Genomic DNA, 21,896 nt, shown 5'->3' with positions numbered 1-21,896 from the left:
AAGAGTGAGGCACAAGTCTTTAGTTCCACTGGCAAAGCAGGTCAAATGCCAGTGGCTTTTGAGGGATGAGTTTACATGCAGGCAGAAAACACTTTCCAAATGAACTGCAGGAAATTAGAAGATATAGGGAAAGAAACATGGTAAGTTAGTGGCATTTCAAGATATAACAGGATATCTGAGCAACATGCTATATCAGAAGCACACTAATCCAAGACGAATATGCAGATGGTACTTTGGACAAAAAGCCATCTGTCTAACAAAGTTATGAAATGCAAAAACATTATTCATGGAAAGCACGAAATCAAACATTCATTAATGATATGATCTGATGAATAACACATACATATATTTCACATTTTGTGATATCTCCAGTATTTGTGCTGCTAAATATGCCTACAAAATACTTCTAAAAAAGCTTGTCAACATACTTGATTTTATTTTGCAGCCTATAGCTCCCTCTGGTGGGCTGGAGCAGAACAAAATCCACAAGATCACTAAACAATCTTTTTTTTTTTTTTTTTTTTTTAAAAGAGCACAGTTATCACATGACTCATGACACTGACCCTTGCTTCATATTTTATTGAAGAAAAACGCAACGGGCCACAAATTTTCTTTCATAGAAAATAAACCAATAGCAATACTACAAATTATTCAACTGTAACATCATTCACAGGGTTACAGTAAATGTACATTTATACAAAATCCAGAGCCTCCTGCTTCACTCACAGTGGTCATGGTGGACAGTACAGTGTGTGTATGACGGGTTAATACCAATGAAAGTGTGCACATACTATTGTATGCGTGTACATGGCCTAATCCACAATCATATATTCACAAAGAAATGGATCTTTTATCAAATAGAGGGTGAAAAGAAAAAGAAATAATTAAAAATAGTGAAAAAGATATACATGAAGGTATTTTCTAATATATTAACATATGTACATTCTTTTCATACAACCTTTCCGATATGATTCTGTCCTCCAATTATGGTAATGACATATTTAAAGAAAAAGAAAAAAATCACAATGACAGTCCATTGAGCCTGAAATGAGTTTTTTTTTTTTTTTTTAATTCCCTTTATGAAGATGATGCCTGGAGCTTAAATGAATTGTTAAAATTTCACTCAAAAGGAGAATAATGGTTTCGCAATAAGAAATAATGCAGCTTACAAATCCTGCACCTTCAGTTTTTGATTTTACATATAGAAGGTTGCCCAACACTCTAAAAAATGCAGATCAAGGTAATATGAAAGCATGGAATAAAGATATAGGCATAAATAATGTGGAACATAACCATTAACAGTTTGTCAGGCAAAGCTTTACAAAGGGCACAGCAGTCTGAGCCTAGGGAGGAAAAGAAGTGAAGGTGGGTAAAATAAGTGTCAGCGCTTAGAGAGAGAGACAAAAATACATGAGATTCAGACCTATTAAGAAAGTGAACAAGAGTATTTCTATACATGTGAAAAGTGTTTAGATGTGGAAGACCAGTGAACAAGTTGATAGGAAGCACATTCACTTTAAAAGAGACCATGTCACAGTGTCAAAGTGTCAACTCAACAACTATTTTGGGTTACAAATGTGCCGTGCTCCGGGAAGAGCAATAGATTAGAACTGTAACTGCTTATTAACCAACACAGTATATACTGAAAACAACAAACAAGCAAGCATGTATTTTGTAAAGTATTTTACAGTAATGCTGAATATGTTGTGAAGTTTAATGTGTAAAGCATGTCGAAGATGAAAAATAAATCTGTCCAAGTGTGGTCGGTGAAGTCTTTTCACTTAGTCCAAGCTCATACGGTCAAAATTAACATTTGCCACGCCACTAAAATTCAGATAAACTGCACAAAACTATACCAATAAGGGAGCATCTTGATATTAAATTCATTATTCATTATTAAAAAAAAGACAAAAAAAAAAAACAAAGATTAAAGACTACAGCAGACTTGTAGTCTTTTCTAATGTGTCTTTTAGGGTTTTTCTCCTTTCATCTCATTCTTTAATTTCATGAGCTGCTTCCTTGGTGGCAAGAACTTAATACTATTTCATGTGGACAGAAAAAGGGTACAAAATAAGGCCTGGAAATGAATGGAACAAGACAAAGAGAAGACAGGGACATTTAAAGTGTTCAAAACCAGCTATGTTCATGCTAATTTTATGTTTGATAATAGTTTGTCAGACATCTAACAGTTCTTACAACAAAAAATAATTAGAGTTTCTAATGCTTTAAAGTAACTGGACACCAAATTGTACCCTATTTGTGAAGTGCCAGACATGTATACAGTTGTGGATAAAATTATTTGCACCCTTGGTAAATCTGATGTGAAAATAAATCTGCATTGTTTATTCTTTTATTGAAGTAAAACTGAATGTGAATGAGGGAAAAATCACATTATGAAAATGTTTTTCTCTAATACATGTTGGCTACAATTATTGGCACCCCTAGAAATTTTAATGAGTAAAATATCTCTGAAGTATATCCCCTTTATATTTACATTTTTAGCACACCAGAGTGACTAGGAGCATGAAATTGTCCAGACATGACTTCCTGTTCCACAGGAGTATAAATATCAAGTAACACAAAGGCCAACTTCCCTTAATCGTCCGTCACAATGGGTAAAACAAAAGAATATAGTTATGATGTGCAGCAAAAGATTGTTGAGCTTCACAAAATAGAAAGTGGTTGTAAGAAAATCAAAAGCAAAAAAATTTAAAAATTAAAATTAAAAAGTTTGAGTGGCCAAAGACTCTCCAAGGATCACAGCTGGAGAATTGCAGAAAATAGTTGAGTCTTGGGAAAGAGAAGAAAAAAAAAAAAAGAAAAAAGAAAAAATTTCAAACAGCACCTATATCAAGTTGTTGGGGAGGGTTTCAAGAAAAATCCTCTGCTCTCATCTAAAAACAATCTCCAGGATATTCAGTTGTCAGACAAGACTGGAGCTTCAAACAAGATGGGCTTTTATGGTCAGATGAAACAAAAAAAAAAAAAAAAAAAAGAGCTTTTTGGCAGCAAACCCACCAGATGGGTTTGGTGTAAACAGGGATAAAAAGTACCCCATGTGTACGGTTAAATATACTGCTGGATCTTTAATGTTGTGGGCTTATTTTTCCGCTGGAGGTCCTGGACATCTTGTTCAGATACATGGTATCATCGATTCTATCAAATACCAACAGATAAAAAAAATCAATACTTGACAGCCTCTGCTAGAAATCTTATAATGGGTCAAGGCTGGATCTTCCATCAGGACAATGATCCAAAACAAACATCAAAATCAACACACACACAAAAAAAAAAAAATGGGTCACTGAGCACAAAATGAAGATTCTGCCATTGTCATTCCAATCCCCTGACCTGAATCCTATTGAAAACTGAAGAGGAGAGTGTATCAACATGGACTTGGATCTGGAGCAAGGATGGGCAAGTCGGTCCAGGTCTGCCACTGTCCTGCCTAGTTTAGCCCTAACCCTGATCAAACACACCTGTCCAAGCTAATCAATGTCTTCAGGATTACTAAGCTATACGCAGGTGAGTTTTTTTTTTATCAGGGTTGGAGCTAAACTCTCCAGGACCGACGCTGCCCATCCCTGATCTGGAGAGATTCTGTATGGAGGAATGGTCTCTGATCTCTTGTCAGGTGTTCTCCAAACTCATTAGGTGTTATAGGAGAAGACTCAGAGCTGCTATCAAAAGGAGGTTGCAAAAAGTATTGAATAAAAGGGTGCCATTAATTGTGTATTAGTGAAAAACATCTATTTCATAATGAGATTTTTCCCCGTTTTCAATTTTTTTACTTTAATGAAAGGTTACATTTTTGTGAATTTTTTTAATAAATTGTCAAAAGGATTAACAATGCAGATTTATTTTCATAGGCTTCTTTGTTCATATTTATCAAGGGTGCCAATAATTCTGACCAGGACTGTATATACACAAATAATAATATTGTATGTATACATATACATATAAATACAAGAATCAAAATATCAACAGGAAAATGTAGGGGGAACAAATACGGAAAACTTTTTTTAAAACTGATTAAAAAAAATCAGATTTAAAATTAAATCCGGCCTGCACTACTATTCAATTAAGGTGGCAGGCTCTGTGAGGAAATTAGCACTTGAAGTGCCTCCGATATGTGACAAAAAACATCTGCAGTACAACACTGGTGCATGATTATATGGTCAAGTGGAAAATAATGGTGTTATAAAGTATAAAACAAATAAATAAAACTCATGAAGAAAATAAAAAAATATTCATCACATTACTTTGTACAAAAAAACCCCAATATCATACTGAACCAGTACTGGTTTCTTTATCTACTATTCACATAGTTGAATTTCTATAATAGTCCTCATATTGGCATGTGCTGCCAGCTCAAGATCCATCACATGGATCATTCCCCATCATACATGACTATCACACATGTATAATTGTTTCTCCTTTTTTTCTTGCTATTAGTCCATAGTCTATTTCAGATGCACACCGAGACAACATTTTTTAATTTTAATGTATCCTTTTAACACATTTCTGGTGAGTATGGATGAGAACCAAACCGTATCAAAGAGTAAAGGGTATATACTGGTATATATGATCAAAATCTAATTTGATCTCATCTAATGAGATTGCAGATTTACCCACAGAACTAACAGCCAAAATAAACTTCATAAAATAACATGTGATAGTGGCTACATTTACATGCTTAAACAACCTTTTCTTCCCTTTTATTCTGAATATGAAAACATCACGTGCGCTAAATTCATAAATTTCCCTCCCACTTGCAACGGCATCTCTTCTCTTCTCTGAAGACGTGCTCACTGGCATGAGGGTGGAACAACCTGTCATTCACATGAGATCACAGCAATAGCAAACCATCACCTAACATTTGTTCTTGTTTGAGAAGCGTTTTCACTTGGATATATGTCACAATAGGGAAGAAAAGACTATCGCAACTTCGGTTTCATGCTGACTTTAAATGTCTATGAAATAACAGATATATTAACATTTGAAAAGACATAAAGAGGCTTTTATGTGGCTTATTTGAAATACTGCAAAGTCACAGATAATACACGAACATAAACTTGCATGTAAATGCAGCCAGAATGACATTTATGGATAGTTTTGACCATTGGAAAGGCTTCAGCTTGCCTTTGGTGTGCTGGTGCGGTACTGAGACCATAGTGGTCTTGTGGTGATCAGTTCTTGATCATCCCCAGAGAAAGAGACAACTTCTGGGCTCTGGACACAGGGCTTACTGAGGGGGGGCGGGGGTGTCTTTCTGTGAGGAGGTCCACAGGGGTCTGGTGTGCACAGGCTGGTCCAATCCTCCACTCCTAAGAATCAAACCTCCACTGACTGTATCTGGTTCATTTGGGCACGCATCATCTGCACACTGTTGAGAATCTTCTTCTGGTGACCGGCTAGTGTTACTCCCACCCTCAGAATATCACTGTGAGGACAGAAAGAGGGCGTAAGAGAAACAACTGCATAATGTCGTCATCAAAGAATGATCTAAGCAAACAAGGCTATCAATCAAATTTGCAGTAATAAGTTTCCGGTGGCTACAGCATCTGGTCCTGTAACTTATTAAAGAAAATTATCGATATGAATACAGAAGATAGTGAAAACATACTCCATAGTCATTTGAGACACGGCTTCAAAGGTAGTGAGGTCTTCATTGGCAAAGTTCTCCTTGTACTGGCCCATTTTGATGGCATCCAGCCATTCATCCACTGTGCTGAAGCTGGAGAAGTCTGGTGTGCTGCGGTCCAGCAGAGGTAGATGTACGCTGTAAAACACAAACAGAATCAACATCACTGGGATAGGAACTCGCATAACGTGCATTTAAAAAAAAGTGTATTCTTCAAAATTCAAAATAAAGTATCTCAGACCATTTGACCTAGTTGAAGGAATTAAAAATGACACACTACAATGCATAATTCATAATAACATGCACTACCGTTCAAAAATGTGGAGTCTGTAAGATTTTGTAATGTTTTTGAAAGAAGACTCTTCTGATCACCAAGGCTGCATTTATTTGATAAAAATACAGTAAAAACAGTAATATTGTGAAATATTATTACATTTTAAAATAACTGTTTTCTATTTTAATATATTTTAAAATGTAATTTATTCCTGCAATGGTAAATCTGAATTTTCAGCATCATTACTCTTCAGTGTCACATGATCCTTCAGAAATCATTCTAATATGGTGATTTGGTGCTCAAGATACATTTTTTATTATTATAATCAATGTTGAAAACAGTTGTGTACTTAGTATTTTTTGTGGAGACCGTGCTACATTTTTATTCAGGGTTATTTGAAGTTCAGCATTTATTTGAAATAGAAATCTTTTGTAACATTATAAATGTCTTTACTGTCCTTTTTGATAAATTTAATAAATCCTTGAATAAAATTATTTATTTACAAATAAAAATTGTATTGACCCACAAATTTTTAAACAATAGTGTACATAAAAAAATAAATAAAAAAAAAAGTAAAATAAAAATCAGGCCTTCTCTGAGATATAGGTGTCTTTTATGGACCAATCATGACCAATCCTTGAACCTGTTTGTACTGGCACAATGAAAACAAACCAAACCATCTCACCAAAACAACGTTTTGACGTTTAGAATTTTATTTGTAATCCACTGAAAAGCATTTCTTGCAAGTTCTGACTAGGGACGGATTATGACGTGGTCGTACCCTGGACACGGACCTGTCTAAAGGCTCTCCGATGCTCCAAAATATTGTTTTGGGGGAATGGGGGGAGGTATGAGTGGTGTGGTGATCTGATTTATCATTGTGTGGGGGTGAGGGGTGTGGTTAGGGCCTTTTAAAGGGATAGTCCACCCAAAAATGAAAATTCTGTCATCATTTACTCACCCTCAAGTTGTTTCAAAAGAATGTTGGTAACCAAGCAGATCTCGCCTCCCATTGACTACAACAGTGTTTTTTTCCTACTATGGGAGTCAATGGGAGGTGAGATCTGCTTGGTTAAAAAATATCTTCCGAATATCTTCTATTGTGTACATCAGAACAAAGAAATGTACAGGTTTGGAACAACTTGAGGGTGAATTAAAGATGACAGAATTTTCATTTTTGAGTGAATTATCCCTTTAACCCCACATAATTAATGACACTCCCCTTCTTCCCATAGTCATATGACTCTCACTTTAAACATTCACGTTACATGGCCCCTACACTGTTTACAGTATAACTTTGTTTGCCTATATATAAGTTTATAAACTTGTGTATAAAATATAGAAAAAAACATCTCTTTAAGATGAAAATTAGGCAAAAATCACTTCAAAATAGAGTAATTTAAAACTAGATGGAGATTTTTCTGAATTCTAATTATAAAGTTCAGACTAATACCAGTGCTAAGGATACTGAATTCTAATAATATTGGGGTTTTCTTTTCTTTTTTACACAGACTAATGAATTGAATACAATTCAGTACTCAGTGCTTGCTGTCCCCTTCAAGCCTGTGTTGACCCAAAATAAAATCTCTTACCCTGAAGAGAGAGGGGTGGTGGCCTTCAGGCTGCCAGGATTACGTATCATCTTATCCAGAGTGTTGACAATCTGACTGAATTTCGGACGGTTGTTTCTGTCCTTCTGCCAGCAGTCCAACATTAGTTGGTGAAGTGCATTTGGACAGTCCATAGGAGGAGGTAACCTATAATCCTGCTCGATTGCATTTATTACCTGGGGGGATGGGAGAAGAAATGACTAAATAAAGAATACATCAGAAACCTCACAAAATCATTCTAAACAAACACATTTATACATATGTTCTTAAATGCACTTGCAGTTATTGTTTCATGACATCATTTGTCCACTAGGGGACATCCTTATCCAGCTCTTCGTGAATGTACAGTAGCTTGATGAAAACTATCATCTATAATCATCAATATGACCATGTAATCATATAAGAATTGATTCCATACATCTTGATTGCTCATGTCCCAGTACGGTCGCTCTCCATAGGACATGACTTCCCACATTACGATCCCATAGCTCCACACATCACTCGAGGATGTGAACTTCCTATATTGAATGGCCTCGGGAGCAGTCCATCGTATTGGAATTTTCCCTCCCTGTGTGGACACTGAATTTAGTTAGGAACTGAACACAATGCGTTAGCATGAAATATTAGGTGTTGCCACATTGCATCAGGCCATATGACCCACTGAACACACACTCACCAGGGCACTTGTGTATGTAGGATCTGACGTGTCATCTTCCAGAAAGCGAGAAAGCCCAAAGTCAGATACTTTGCAGACTAAATTGCTGTTGACCAGTATGTTGCGGGCAGCCAGATCGCGATGTACGTAGTTCATGTCACAGAGGTATTTCATGCCAGCTGCAATGCCACGCAACATGCCGACCAACTGAATGACAGTGAACTGGCCATCATTTTGCTAAGAGGACATACAGAGAAACATATGAAAAATATTAAAATACTATATATTAAAATTATGTGTATAAGGATGCACATATATTTCTTTTCTACATTAAGAAAGAAAGGCATTATAAAATCAGTCTTTCTAGCAAAACTTCTTTGTTCTGTGAGCTTGTGTCATAATCTTGTGACAAAACATCTAGACTTCAGTCCAGCTGTGCCTCTCGGCAGACACATCTGGGCCCTGCCCAGTGGGATCCTGGGTCATTTAAAAGCAGCACAAGGACAAAGCTGTCACACATTGTGAGATAAAAAGCTGAACTGAATAGATTTTTGGGAAATGTGTACATGTAGGCAAAAATATCTTTTTTTTTTTTTTATTTAGATGCAATAAATCTAAATGTATAGAATTCAAAAACAAATGTGGCTTGTAAATAATTTAGATAAGGGGGAAAAAAAAACTCTAGAAATGTGTGATTATTGCAGGTTATCATAATAAAAATGGCACATGCTGCCCAAAAGGGGCACTTATGATTTTTTTGGAATAAAAAATTAAAGCACAAAAAAATACAACACCATTGAAAAGTTTGGGGTCAGTAAATGTATATTTAGCTAAGAAACATCAAATTGATCAAATGTGACAGTAAAGCAATTTATAATATTACAAAAAAAATCTATTTCAAATGTTTCTTGAGCACCCAATCAGCATATTAGAATGATTTCTGAAGAATCATGTGATACTGAAGACTGGAGTAATGGCTGCTGAAAACTAAGCTTTGACCTTACAGGAATAAATTATATTATAAAATATATTCAAATAGAAAACAGTTATTTAAAATAAATTAAATTAAATTAAACATTTCCTATTACTGTTTTTACTGTATTTAAATTAAATAAATGCAGCCTTCTTTCAAAATCTTACTTTTGAATGGTATTGTAAATATTTCTTTTGGGAAAAAAAAAAAGAGTAAATGTACAATAAAATACAAGCTATTTTATTTCTACATAGAGCGGGTTACATCATGGTGGCGGCCATGTTGAGATCACATGACTAGCCGAATTCACTTGTTGAACAAAAAAAACATCAACGGCTAACTGTGAATAGAGCGTTTTTAAAATGGCATCGGTAGCTAAAAACTTTTTTTTTTGTGTGATAATGCATCCACACCACTAGGTGTCAATAAGTCAAAATTTAACTTACAAAACTTAAGTGCACTTTTAATGTTGCAGTTATTTTCTTGCATCAACATCGAAACTTACCCGAAGGAAGGAGTCCAGTGATCCGTTCTCCATGAATTCAGTGATGATCATTACTGGAGTACTCTTGGTCACCACTCCCTCCAGGTGGATGATGTTGGGATGGTCGAACTGCCCCATGATGCTGGCTTCGCTCAGGAAGTCCCGCCGCTGCTTCTCAGTGTAGCCTGATTTCAGAGTCTTGATGGCCACCAGAATCTCCCTCTTTCCAGGAAGCCTGAGATTACCACTACATACCTCTCCAAACTCACCTAGAAAGTTATTCCATATATAGACCAGTTGATTACACCTCAGGAAATGCAACATAAAATTCAATCAGATGAAAATAATTAAATTAGCAGCCTGGTTTACTAAAACATTGTTGCTCTTTTAACAATAATTAAAGGTGCAAACACATCAAGAGCTCCAGGCTTTTGCTAGATTGCAGCTGCTTTCTAATTAACGGCTGATTTGCTTATAAGCAGTCGACTATCTAGATGAGATGCAAAAATGTTGGTTAGACTGCAAATTAGCACTCTATGCAATTCAGGCATATTAAAATTTTCCTAATTGATGTGAACGGTGACATTCACCTGCACCAATGACTTGCTCGATTTTCACACAGGTCACGTCTATTTCTTTGGCAAACTCACGCACTGCCTCATTGGGATCCTCATATGTGAAAGGATCAATGTAGATCTTCATTCCTGGAGACACTTGGAAAAAGAAACAGGAGCTGCAGCGTATTCAACAGAAATATATGGCATATATTGTAATAATTATATTTCAATGATTCTTGAGAGATGGGGTGGGACAAAATTAGTTTGGAAATATTATTATATTATATTACATTACATTATGTGCTTGTTTTCACAACCATGATGTCACAAAATTATAAATATACCAGTATTCATTGACTTTTAAAATGAATTTATTTTAAAATAAAAAATTTTTTCCACTGCTGTAGCCTGTTTTGTTCCTTATCTCAAGAATCAGATATGTTTATTTAAATTATATAAATAACAATTAAATTATATGTGAATATTGTAATACCCATCAATACAATATGACACTGACTCATATGGCAAACAAGCTAAATAATAAAGTGGGAGCATGCAAGCACTCTAGGAGAGGACATGAAGCACAAATTAATGATGGTTTCTGCATGTATATGCTGAGTCAACTAGCTTAAAGGTGCAATATGTAAGAATTTTGGCCAGTGTTATATATTTTGTTCACTTGAGTACTCAAAATATCCCAAATGTTTCCAACTATTTGTAAATCGTGAGAAAATTGCAATTTTAACCAAGGCTCCGGGACGTGTGAGGAGTCGCCTGTCAATTGTGTCATACCTGCGTTACCCTCGGTTTCCGGTTTTACTTCGTAGAAATCATGGAAACACCAAAGACGCTTTAATATTTACATGTTTTAATATATATAATTTAATATTTAACTCTTTTGATATATTTAAAGACAGAAAACTAATTGTTGTTATATAGCTCAACACGTTTAGTCTTACGGTTTAAATCTAATTTTCTTAATTTTTTGTGAGTACCATGCTTTGCCATGCCTCAGAGAAAAACACTATTTTGTGAAGTAGCTAACATAGCATAATCAGATGCAGCTTTATTTTTAGTAACAGTAATACAGCATTTTCTCCATCATACAATACGTTTTAAAATTAATTGCATGCCATTTATCAACACAAGCCATCCAGCATTTAATTTGATATTATAAAATCGATCTAGTTTACTGCAGTGTGCAACAGTGTCTCACAGCAGCCACCGAGCGAACGCACAGAGTAACGTTATAGCATTTTCAACACACTCAAATGTATCTAATATGATAAACAGAGCTGTGTTACCTCATACTCATGACCGGAAAAGCGGCAGCAGCGCCGGCGACTGTGGCATAATAAAAGTTCCGCTGCTCGCGGAGTGTGTTGCGCAATCGCTTCAGCGGCCTCGTTCAGCTCCCACAACACTCGGTCCTGCTCTGCTTTATACTACAGTAACGTTAATAATCGCATCCATGAACATGATTTGTTCCAGAGTCCTATCCCAATTCTTTTCCACCGGCTGTGAGGTGAAGACCACATGTCCCAAGATTCCACGCTCAAACTTGGCGTCATCAAGCTACGCCTTTGTTTTGAATAGGCCTCTAGCGACCTCTAGCGGACAGAAAATCTTACATATTGCACCTTTAAGTGCTCATTTTACCAATATCATATGGACACATTCCAATACACTGCAGTTCATAATGTGGGATTGTGTGGTAAAGATCTTCAAATTGTAAATAAAATTGTGCTGTGGTTTCAATGTTTATGTGTGCTGTGCAGCAGTCTGCTGTTTTCATTTAATGATTTGAGTCTTGTTTAAAAAAAATCAAGTAAATATTATAAGCACAAATGAAATATTCCATATATGTCTGAATGGTTTACTCACTGTGGCCGCTGGTGTAATGCTGCAGCTTGTCAGTGTATTCAGACTCTGTCCTTTCGCTGCCTCTCCTGATGAGACCCCAACAGAAAAAGAAGAGAAGTCAGAAGAAAAACTGTCAAGCACTTAGTTTATGAGAGAAAGTATATAAAACTGTTCAGTTTTAATTTATTCCAGATCATGATTACCAACAGACTCACCGATTACAGACGATAATGAGCACAACCACAGCGATGAGAAAAACAACACCAGCAGCAGCAGAGCCAATAATGAGGGGCAGTTTCTCTTGCAGGCTGGAGTTATACTCCTCTTCAGATGTACACATGGCAGACACAAAATCAGATCAGTTAGGAAGATTTTTAAATCACAAAAGCCTATAACATTTATTTAAAAAAAATAAAATAAATAAAACATACAAACACAATCTGCTTGGAGGTTTCAGCAGACCTGCAGGAAACACTGTAATTTCCCCTGCTTTAACCAAGTAAATTTTAGGTCTAACACTTTAAATATGAAGATTAACATTTGAAATTCAGAGGTATTCATCTAAATGTTGGCAAAAAATCAAGATACACATGCAAAATGTTTGGGGTTGGTAAGATTAAGTCTCTTATGCCCACCAAGGCTGCATTTATTTGATCAGAAATACAGCAAAAACAGTGATATTTTGAAATATAACAATTTAAAACTGTTTTCAATTTTAAAATGTAATTTTCAGCATCATTACTCCAGTCTTCAGTGTCACATGATCTAAACATTCTTAAGCTGTTAAATCATCTTCAACTATCAACTGTCAACACATCTTATATGTGTCAACAGTCAGTTTCTGGATTTTGTCATACATGAAAAGGAGCACAAAAGGTTGCAATGCCCCTTTTGCCCCCTCAGATCTGATTTCTGATTTATGCCCCCTCAGTTGCCATATATGATCACACCAGTGCATCACGTTATCAACTGCTAAATTTAAATGTGCTTTTGCGCTTTGGCTGGCGCTGAGCCAGAGACGGACACGCTCAGCGCTTTTCATATATCAACTATTCAGTGTTTTCAACCACATTATGTTTATTTTAGGTTTCAGACATTTAAATGCACGTAAGTACTAGCAAAAAAAACATGTATAGTATACATGTATAAATACAAACTGATTTCTATAGAAGCAGCAATCCTTTCAATTATTTTATTCATATCAGATACACATTGTATAGGTAACTATACAGTTTACTCTATTCTTCTCCCAGTTCATCAGCCACTTACTTTTATGTATTTTGGGAGAAGTGGATGAATTTATGTGATGTATATCCAACAGATCTGATTCTCTGAATTGCGGTGCAAACTAACATGGCGGGAATACGAAATAAAAGCGTAACATCTTTCACCCCCCCTCAAGAATTAAGAATGCCCACCCCAGTTTGTGTGTCCTGGCGCCAGCTCTGGACATGCCAGAAAATCTTCTAATGCCCACAAAACAAATAAATGTGTTTCTAAGTAGCAAAGTGCAACCTTGCTGTCAAATTTTTCATGAATGTTTCCATTTTCTTGAGTTGGTATTGGAAATAAACAGCATGCTGTGATGGCTTGGCCACTGGCTCATGATTCTGGCTCTGCCATTGGCACACAGATCTAAAGTTGTCCTCCAACTGACTAAGGTTAATGTCATTTCAGAGACAGGAAAGCAGTATTTCCCAGACTGAGGCACCATATTAACTGTTGACATTTTCATGGACTTGTACAGAAATAATCAGACTATTATTTAGGACAGCAAAACAAAAAAATGTCTAGTTTCAAAAATCTGTTAAAGTCCAGTACCTTCAGTCATTGTTTGGAAGTACATCTTCCCACTGAAACGTCCAAAGCCCGCCACTGTTCGGGCCCGTACCTGGAACACGTAGATGGTCCCCTGCTTTAGGCCCCGGATAACTGCTGTATTAGTCTGACTCCGCAGCAGAGAGGAGTTTGACTCAGCCATATTCTAGATTTGGACCAAAGATCAGAGATCATCACAAAATAAAAGCCATATAGAAATCTACATTACCGTTACTACATTATTATAAAATGGTGCACATTTTTGAAGAAAGTCAATGAATCTAACAGTCTAAATGAACTAAATTAATTTAAGCTTGAACAAGTACAGAACCAATAAATCCCAAAGTAATTGTTGTTGTTGAAAAGGCTTATTGCTTTGAAGTTCACCTCAGTTTAAGTTCATTGAATGTTTTATTTTTTTGAGAGAAGAGGATCATTTTCAGTATGTTAGAATGTGACGACTTATTACCTTCTCATAATATTGCAGCTCGTAGTCCAGAATGACTCCATTGGGCTGGTCTGGCTGGGACCAGGACAACGTGATACTGTCCACAGCTCGACTGACCTGATGCATGATTGACACAGCAGATGGAGCTGTGGAGAGGATGATGAAACAAAGGAAACAAATGAGAAATTATATGTAGCTGGATACATAAAGTGTAAGAGTTCACCTGAGAATCTTTTCATGAAGAATGAACTCATAATAAAGATTACATTAGAGTGGTTCTCAATCCTGACTGTATTTATATCACCATAGGATCTCAGCCAAACCAAGGACCTTTTGTAAATTTATAACGACTTTCATTAAGAACATTAAAATTGGTACACCGTATAATCCTTAATAGATCATTTAGAAAGTTACTTAAAATGAATCATGAAAATATGTCTTCGATATGTTTTATATAGTATGTCAGCAAGAACTTTTTTTTTTTAAAGAAATTAATACTTTTATTCAGCAAGGATGCATTAAATTGATCAAAAGTGACACTAATATTTTTCTAAAACAAAAAGATTTCTATTTTAAATTAATGCTGTTATTTTGAACTTTCTACTCAAAATCCTAAAAACAAAACCAGTTTCATCAGAAATATTAAGCAGCATCTGTTTTACATTGATAATAATAAGAAATATTCCTTGAGCAGCAAATCAGCATATTAGAATGATTTCTGAAGGATCATGTGACACTGAAGACTGGAGTAATGATGCAAAAAATTCAGCTTTGTCATCACAGAAATAAATTATATTTTTTAAATTCTGTACATTTTTAAATTCTGTAATGATGCAAAAAATTCAGCTTTGCCATCACAGAAATAAATTATATTTTTAAATTCTGTACATTAAAATAGAAAACAGTTCAATTGTACTTTAAAATGTAAAATATTTTAAATAATTGTAATAATATTTCACAATTGTAGTGCTTTTACTGTTTTAGTCAAATAAATGCAGCATTTACTGTAAACCCTAACACTCAAAATAATAAATTGGTTTGAGTCGGGCAAGCTCAAATTAAACAAATTACTTGAATCAAATTAACTTTTATGAGTTTTTAGAACTTTCTTTTTCTTTTGAGTTCACGAAACTGACACATTTTAAGTAATTGTTTCATTGTTTTGAGTTTTATGAACTTGTTTCTTTTAATTTAGACAAATTTACCTGAAACTGGTCTGAGATTTCTATTTCCCAGCATGCTTTGCCCTGACACTCGAAAGGGAGAATAAAGTTAAGAGCAATTAAAATATATGGGTACAAAACTGAAATCTTTCGTAACTTAAAAACATTGATGTAACTGATTACCTCAAATTTTATTGAGTTTTACCAACTTATTCGGGTTTACAGTGTTGGTGAGCATAAGAGACTTCTTTCAAAAACATTTTTAAAAAATCATATCGACCCTAAACTTTTGAACGGTTGTGTTCATCTTCAACAGAACCCCTGGAGTACCTTCATGGACCTCTGGTTGAAAACCCTAAGTTTAGATAATGAATGAAGGGAGTTCACTACTTTTGAATTCTGGAAAGCACCGCAACAGCATATAAAATTCTCCCTAAGCACAACACCATTTCCAACAAAGATCAGCTATAATGTCTATAGTTCTGGAGCTAGAGCTCAAATGCTAACTGGCCTCTGCGTAGCACTCACAGTTCCCTGGCACCTGTGTCGTTTTTGATATAGAGGAGCCATTATATCAACTGCAGCTTCAGGCTGACTACTAACTGGAAAGAAAGACTCTGGAAGCCCATGTAACACTTCATTATCATTTACAAGCTTGAAGAAGCAAAAAGACAAGCGTGAAAGCTGGCAAACACTATGGCTGCTGGTAAAACTGCACTCATGGTTTAAAGATCAAACAAATCACAGTGCCTTAAAGCCAATCGATGCCTTGTACATGAAGGTTGCTCCTGGCATGCGTGCTTGGGTTTGTAGGGAGGAAAATTATTTTGTTTATATGCCAAATACTGATTCCCCAGACATGCGTGATAAAATATAATAGGTAAGACAATATCTCAGCGTTTTAAGACCATTGATTTTAATCATTTTCAAAATAAATTGGTCAAATAAATGATACTGATACTCTTTCACATGTGCCATCTCAGTGTAATTAATGCTGTTAAGCCCAAAGAAAGACGTTTTATACGTTGTATTTATAGTTGGCATAAAGTTGATGGTTGATTGCTTTGAGAGTTCGAGGCCTCAGGTTGTTATGTGTTCTCTGTTGCCGATCAGAGATCAGGAATATTAAGCACACAATGCTGTGTAAAAAATATGTCTTGTGCTATTTAGTTTCTCTGTAAACTTCGATCCTGAGCTTTGATTAAGTGTTTTTCCATGAGCTAGTTTCGATGGGCAGAACAGTCCCAGTGTCTTGATTTACTGCACTGAATGGTGGGATGGTGTGTGAGGAGGATGGGATTGTTGAGAAGTTGAGCGTGCCGTTGTGTATTTTGGAGAGATTCATCCAAACAACACTAGGAAAGACAGATGTGATTAGACTAGCACTCTAAATAGGAAGACGAACCATTTCAAACAATCACAAAATTCAATTCCTCAGACGCATGTAACTTTTTAACCCCCATAATTTGCAAAAAATGCTGATGACAGGACCGCAATCTGGGGCATTATTAAAGACAAGCCAGTCAAACTGTCATCATTTACTCACCCTCACGTCTTTTGAAACTGGCATATCTTTTTTTCTTTAGCGAAATACAAAAAAATAGAAGTTTAGAGGAATGTTCAAGCTGCTCTTTTTCATGCAATGAAAGTGAATGGTGACCAGCAATATTACAAATTAAATTTCAGTCTTTCCTTCACACAAACTACCATATGGTTTCAGAAGACTTGGAATGTAGTGCACAAGTTGTACGGACCACTTTTATGGTGCTTTTATGTTTTTGTTTGTTTGTTTGTTTGGTTGGTTTTTTTGGCTCTTTTTTTTGGAGCCCCTGGTCACCAGTCAGTTTACTGAACAGTATGAATATTCTTCAAGATTTCTTCTTTATTGTTCTGTGGAAGAGAGAAAGTTGTTTTAAACAATATGAAGATCAGAAAATGATGACCGAACTTTACTTTTTTTTTTTGGTGAACTGTCATTGGTACGCTTATAAAAGAGATATGATTGACTTTGGTTAAAATTTACTAGCAAGATCCTGAAAATGTATAGAAAATAAAAAGTTTTTAAAGAAGTCTTTAATGCTCATATATTTATTTAATCAAAAAATACTGTAAAAACAGTAATATTGTGAAACATTATTACAATTTGAAATAACCATTTTCTATTTTATTTATTTTTTCTGTTTTTTTTTTTTTCTATTTCAATTTGTGTAACTGTATTTTAAAATGTAATTTATTCCTGTGATGGCAAAGCTGAATTTTCAGCATCGTTACTCCAGTCTTCAGTGTCACATGATCCTTCAGAAATGATTCTAATATGCTGATTTTGTGCTCAAGAAACATTTGTTAACACTTTACAATAAGGTTTCATTAGTTACCTACTTCAGTTAACATGAACTAAGAATGAACCGTACTTCTACAGCATTTATTAATCTTAGTTAATGTTACTTTCAACATTTACTAATACATTATTAAAACCAAAAGTTGTATTTGTTAACATTTTTTAATGCACTGTGAACAAACAATGAACGACTGTATTTGTATTAACTAACTAACTTTAATAAATATTGTATTAAATAATACTTGTTAAATAAAAGTATTCATTTCTTTATTAAAAAAAAAAAAAAAAAAAAAACACAACACTACAATGTTTCAAAGGAAATGCAGTTTTCTAAAGTTGAAGAAACCCCAGAACGTCTGGAGAGAATCCCCCACAGGTATGTGCCTATAAAATAGTGCAAGTCATAATATATGAAAATAAGTTCTCTTGGTTTGATGAGATGATCGGTTTTCCAAAGAGTCTGCAGTAAGTGGTACTTCATCATTCCGCTGCTCTCTTTGACTGCAATTTATGAGAAATACAAGTAGTACCCTCGCAGTTAAAAAACATAAATTCATATGTCCTTGCGGTATTCTGGAGGAGAATAAGAGGAACCGATTACGAGCATTTCCATCTGAAATGGATCTCAGAATAATTCTTTTCTCCACAAGAATTTCCACTGTGGCAACTGACAAAGCAATTTCCTAGTTGATCACAGCTTAAAACAATGTATCAAAGACTTGAAAACATTAATGGGAATACCTACAAGCCTAATGTTTCCAAAATGGAGGTTCTTATGGTATCAAGAAACATGTTTTTTATATTCTTAAAAATTCCTTCCCTGAGGCTAAATCTAAAAATCAAACTTTTTTTCAAAAGTAATAATTTTCTTATACTGTTTTCACTTATTTACTTTTAGGACCCTTCCTAACTTGATTTGCACATTATGACTTATATAAAAAACATTATCTTGTACTGTAAGTTTTTCAGAGAAACATTATTAATAAATCCCTGAGCATGGGAGGACGTTTATAGTTCCTGAGTGCATGTAAACCCGTTGCTGTTGAGCTCACACTTAGGCTCTGGCTGAGCAGCCGGTCCTGGCATTGTCCCTCTCTCTGTGTTTGGGGGACGCGGGTGGTGTGAGGTGGATTTTTGTCTTTTAATGGCAGCAGTGAAGCGGTAATGTGGACTGACAGGCACACCGGTGGAGCCCCAGCCTCCAGTGATAGGGCCAGCGAGTTCACTGCAGCACAGCCGGGGGCACGGCTCTCATTAAAATGCTCTATTAAACACTATTATGTTCCTTTTGAACTGGCTCTTTTTGACTGACATTTAAAATCCCTGTACAGAGCAATATGAGTGTTGTGGACTAGCTTTCAGTTCTCTGATAAAATTGATGGAACATGAGAAACCTGATCAGGTGAAGATTAAAAGATGCAAACACATCAGTTTCATGATGAAGTCCTATAATACTTCAAGCAGCAGGGGGAAAAAACTGGGCAACATGAATAGTGAGATTCACAGAGATACTAGTGTGACTACAAAATGTGCAATACAACATATTTTCAAAATCAGCAGGGATATAAAGATGACAATAGATAAATGTAGATCACAAGATAATTTTGGATTAGGACCCCCAGGGGGCTGAAAGAGGGGTGCTATAGGGGGTCAGCAGAGAGGTTAAAAATGTAATAAATAGATAAACTAAGTTACAGGGGTCATGAATTGAGAAAGCAACTTTTCCTTGAGCTTTTGATATATAAGAGGTCATTGTATTATAAGAATATCCTGTAAGTTTCAGAACTGAAAACTTCCTTGTTGGTCCAATAAAAGCTTTTATTGACACCAGGCAGAGCAAACGACTCATCCCGGAATGTGCCCATAGATAGGTAAAACACCGCCTCCGCAGAAGAAATCAACGCCTACTTCATCATTGCAATGTTAGTCCCGCCCACTGGCGTGTTAGTGAGTTCGCTCGGCGGCTGCTGTGAGACACTTGTTGCACACTGCAGTAAGTTAGATCGATTTTAGAATATTATATTAAAGGCTTGTGTTGATAAATGGCATGCAATTAATTTTAAAACATATTGTATGATGGAGAAAATGCTGTATTACTGTTACTAAAAATAAAGCTGCATCTGATTATGCTATGTTAGCCACTTCACAAAATAGTGTTTTTCTCTGAGGCATGGTAAAGCATGGTACTCAAAAAAACCAAAAAAAAAATCAAGAAAATTAGATTTAAACAGTAAGACTAAACGTGTTGAGCTATATAACAACAATTAGTTTTCTGTCTATAAATATATCAAAACAGTTGTTCCCTTGTCTATTAAAACATGTAATATATTAAAGCGTCTTTGGTGTTTCCATGGTTTCTACAAAATAAAACCGGAAACCGAGGGTAACGCGGGTATGACGCAATTGACAGGCGACTCCTCACACGTTCCGGAGCCTTGGTTGAAATTGCAATTTTCTCACGATTTACAAATAGTTGGAAACATTTGGGATATTGTAAGTACTCAAGTGAACAAAATATATAACACTGGTCTAGTGGTTTTTGGATATTTTACTACAAAAATCTTACATATTGCACCTTTAATGTGATTGTGAATGTCTCAGTTGAGCATTATTTATTTGTACTCAGTTCATTTCACTGTGGATTCTTTGGTAAATCAATCGCATTTCGGATTTGCAAACAGACTTTGACGATATGGACTCGACAGTAATGCAACAACATGCAAGTAAGTGTTAATTCTAATGCCTGATCTGATATGTAATAATTCATGCACAGTCAGATGTTCTTTGTTTATGTGTCAGTAAATCAAAGCAGTGACTAAATGGTCAACTTCACTGTGTTTCTCTTAGGGTGCGTTCACAGGGTGCGTAGTTCGGTTCGTTTGGTTCATTTGGTCCGAACCAAATGAACCAAAGAAAAGAAAGAAAAAATAACATTTAGTCCTGGTCCAATTAGCGTTCAGATTGGCAATTTTATCACCGAACCAAAAGATACTGAACCTAATGGCATAGGGATACGTTCACAACCTGATTGGTCGGATTTTATGACGTATTGACTATTTTGAGATGGAACTTACCAAACATCCAAAACAATGCTGTATGTATAAATGCGCTTGTTGTGTGTGCGCAGCCTGCATATGATGGTATTTTGGCCAGCTGGGAACTTGTGAAGAGCTTATAAAATGTGTAAAGAACTCAAACAGTGGCAGAATCCCTCCGTCACACACAAACATTCTGCTGCGTGGTGACGCGCGTCTGATGCCTGTGATGAGCAAACTCGCGACTATGACGAGAAAAAAACGATATGCGTGAGGATTCTATCCTTTTTAGGGTCTCATCTTCTTGTTTTTGGTTCGTTTACATGTCTTTGGTCCATGTTGCGTTCATATATCATTCGAACCGCACCAGAGTTCGTTTGGAAGCGGACCGAGACCCATCTTTTCAGCGGTCTCGGTCCGCTTGTTTGTTGCGCACCAGGGTTTGGATGGCAGCATTCACATATGTTCAAATGAACCACACTAACAGAGCAATCGCACCAGGGTTCTTTTAATCAAACCAAACATGACAAGTACTAAGTTGAAAATAATCTGTTATTTAATTGGTGATTAAATTATATATAGAAAGCAATCAAAGAACAGCGCGAGTTTATAAGAGGGCTAAAATCAGGGTAGGAAAAATGCCTTTTATTTCTAAATTATGACTCTTTTTGATGTAAAAAGCATCCTAACATTATAAGTTGTTTTACATTATAAAACAATAAAACAACACAGTTCATGATCCCTTTAAAATTTACCACAATTTGAAAGTATTACTGTTTCACACTAGATTATTATAAATAGAGACTATCAAAATATATTATTGAAATTAATTTAAAATATACATATGTATATATGTATATTTTTAATTAATTTTATTATATTTTTTAATAAATATATTAAGTATAATAAAATAGCAATAATTATATTAAATATATAGTTTTATACATGTATATTTACTGTATTAATAATATAAAATATAAATACGTCTTTACACATTTAAATATTTAGCTACTTTACAGTCTACTACTGCTGTT

At 35.4% G+C, this 21,896-nt stretch overlaps 1 protein-coding gene across 2 annotated transcripts in view; it reads right to left on the bottom strand.

Annotated features, from left to right (window-relative positions):
- Window positions 1-563: 563 nt before the first annotated feature.
- ephb2a (eph receptor B2a) overlaps window positions 564-21,896 on the bottom strand; it is a 70,769-nt gene continuing 49,436 nt past the window's right edge. Inside the window, exons 6-16 of one of the 2 annotated variants that reach the window (XM_051880483.1) lie at window positions 14,348-14,472; window positions 13,882-14,044; window positions 12,276-12,384; window positions 12,082-12,146; window positions 10,231-10,353; window positions 9,662-9,909; window positions 8,205-8,420; window positions 7,947-8,096; window positions 7,511-7,704; window positions 5,627-5,782; window positions 564-5,443 (exon numbers count right to left, since the gene is read on the bottom strand). In XM_051880483.1, coding sequence (XP_051736443.1) covers window positions 5,335-5,443; window positions 5,627-5,782; window positions 7,511-7,704; window positions 7,947-8,096; window positions 8,205-8,420; window positions 9,662-9,909; window positions 10,231-10,353; window positions 12,082-12,146; window positions 12,276-12,384; window positions 13,882-14,044; window positions 14,348-14,472 — 1,658 coding nt within the window. In that variant the 3' untranslated portion in view covers window positions 564-5,334. The remainder of the gene's footprint in view (window positions 5,444-5,626; window positions 5,783-7,510; window positions 7,705-7,946; window positions 8,097-8,204; window positions 8,421-9,661; window positions 9,910-10,230; window positions 10,354-12,081; window positions 12,147-12,275; window positions 12,385-13,881; window positions 14,045-14,347; window positions 14,473-21,896) is intronic. The other variant, XM_051880484.1, reaches the window with a different exon arrangement.

Source organism: Ctenopharyngodon idella, chromosome 22 (genome assembly GCF_019924925.1).
Source record: "Ctenopharyngodon idella isolate HZGC_01 chromosome 22, HZGC01, whole genome shotgun sequence".
Lineage (NCBI taxonomy): Eukaryota > Metazoa > Chordata > Actinopteri > Cypriniformes > Xenocyprididae > Ctenopharyngodon > Ctenopharyngodon idella.
Note: the sequence above shows the minus strand (reverse complement) of the source record. Positions and strands in the feature narration are given on the sequence as shown.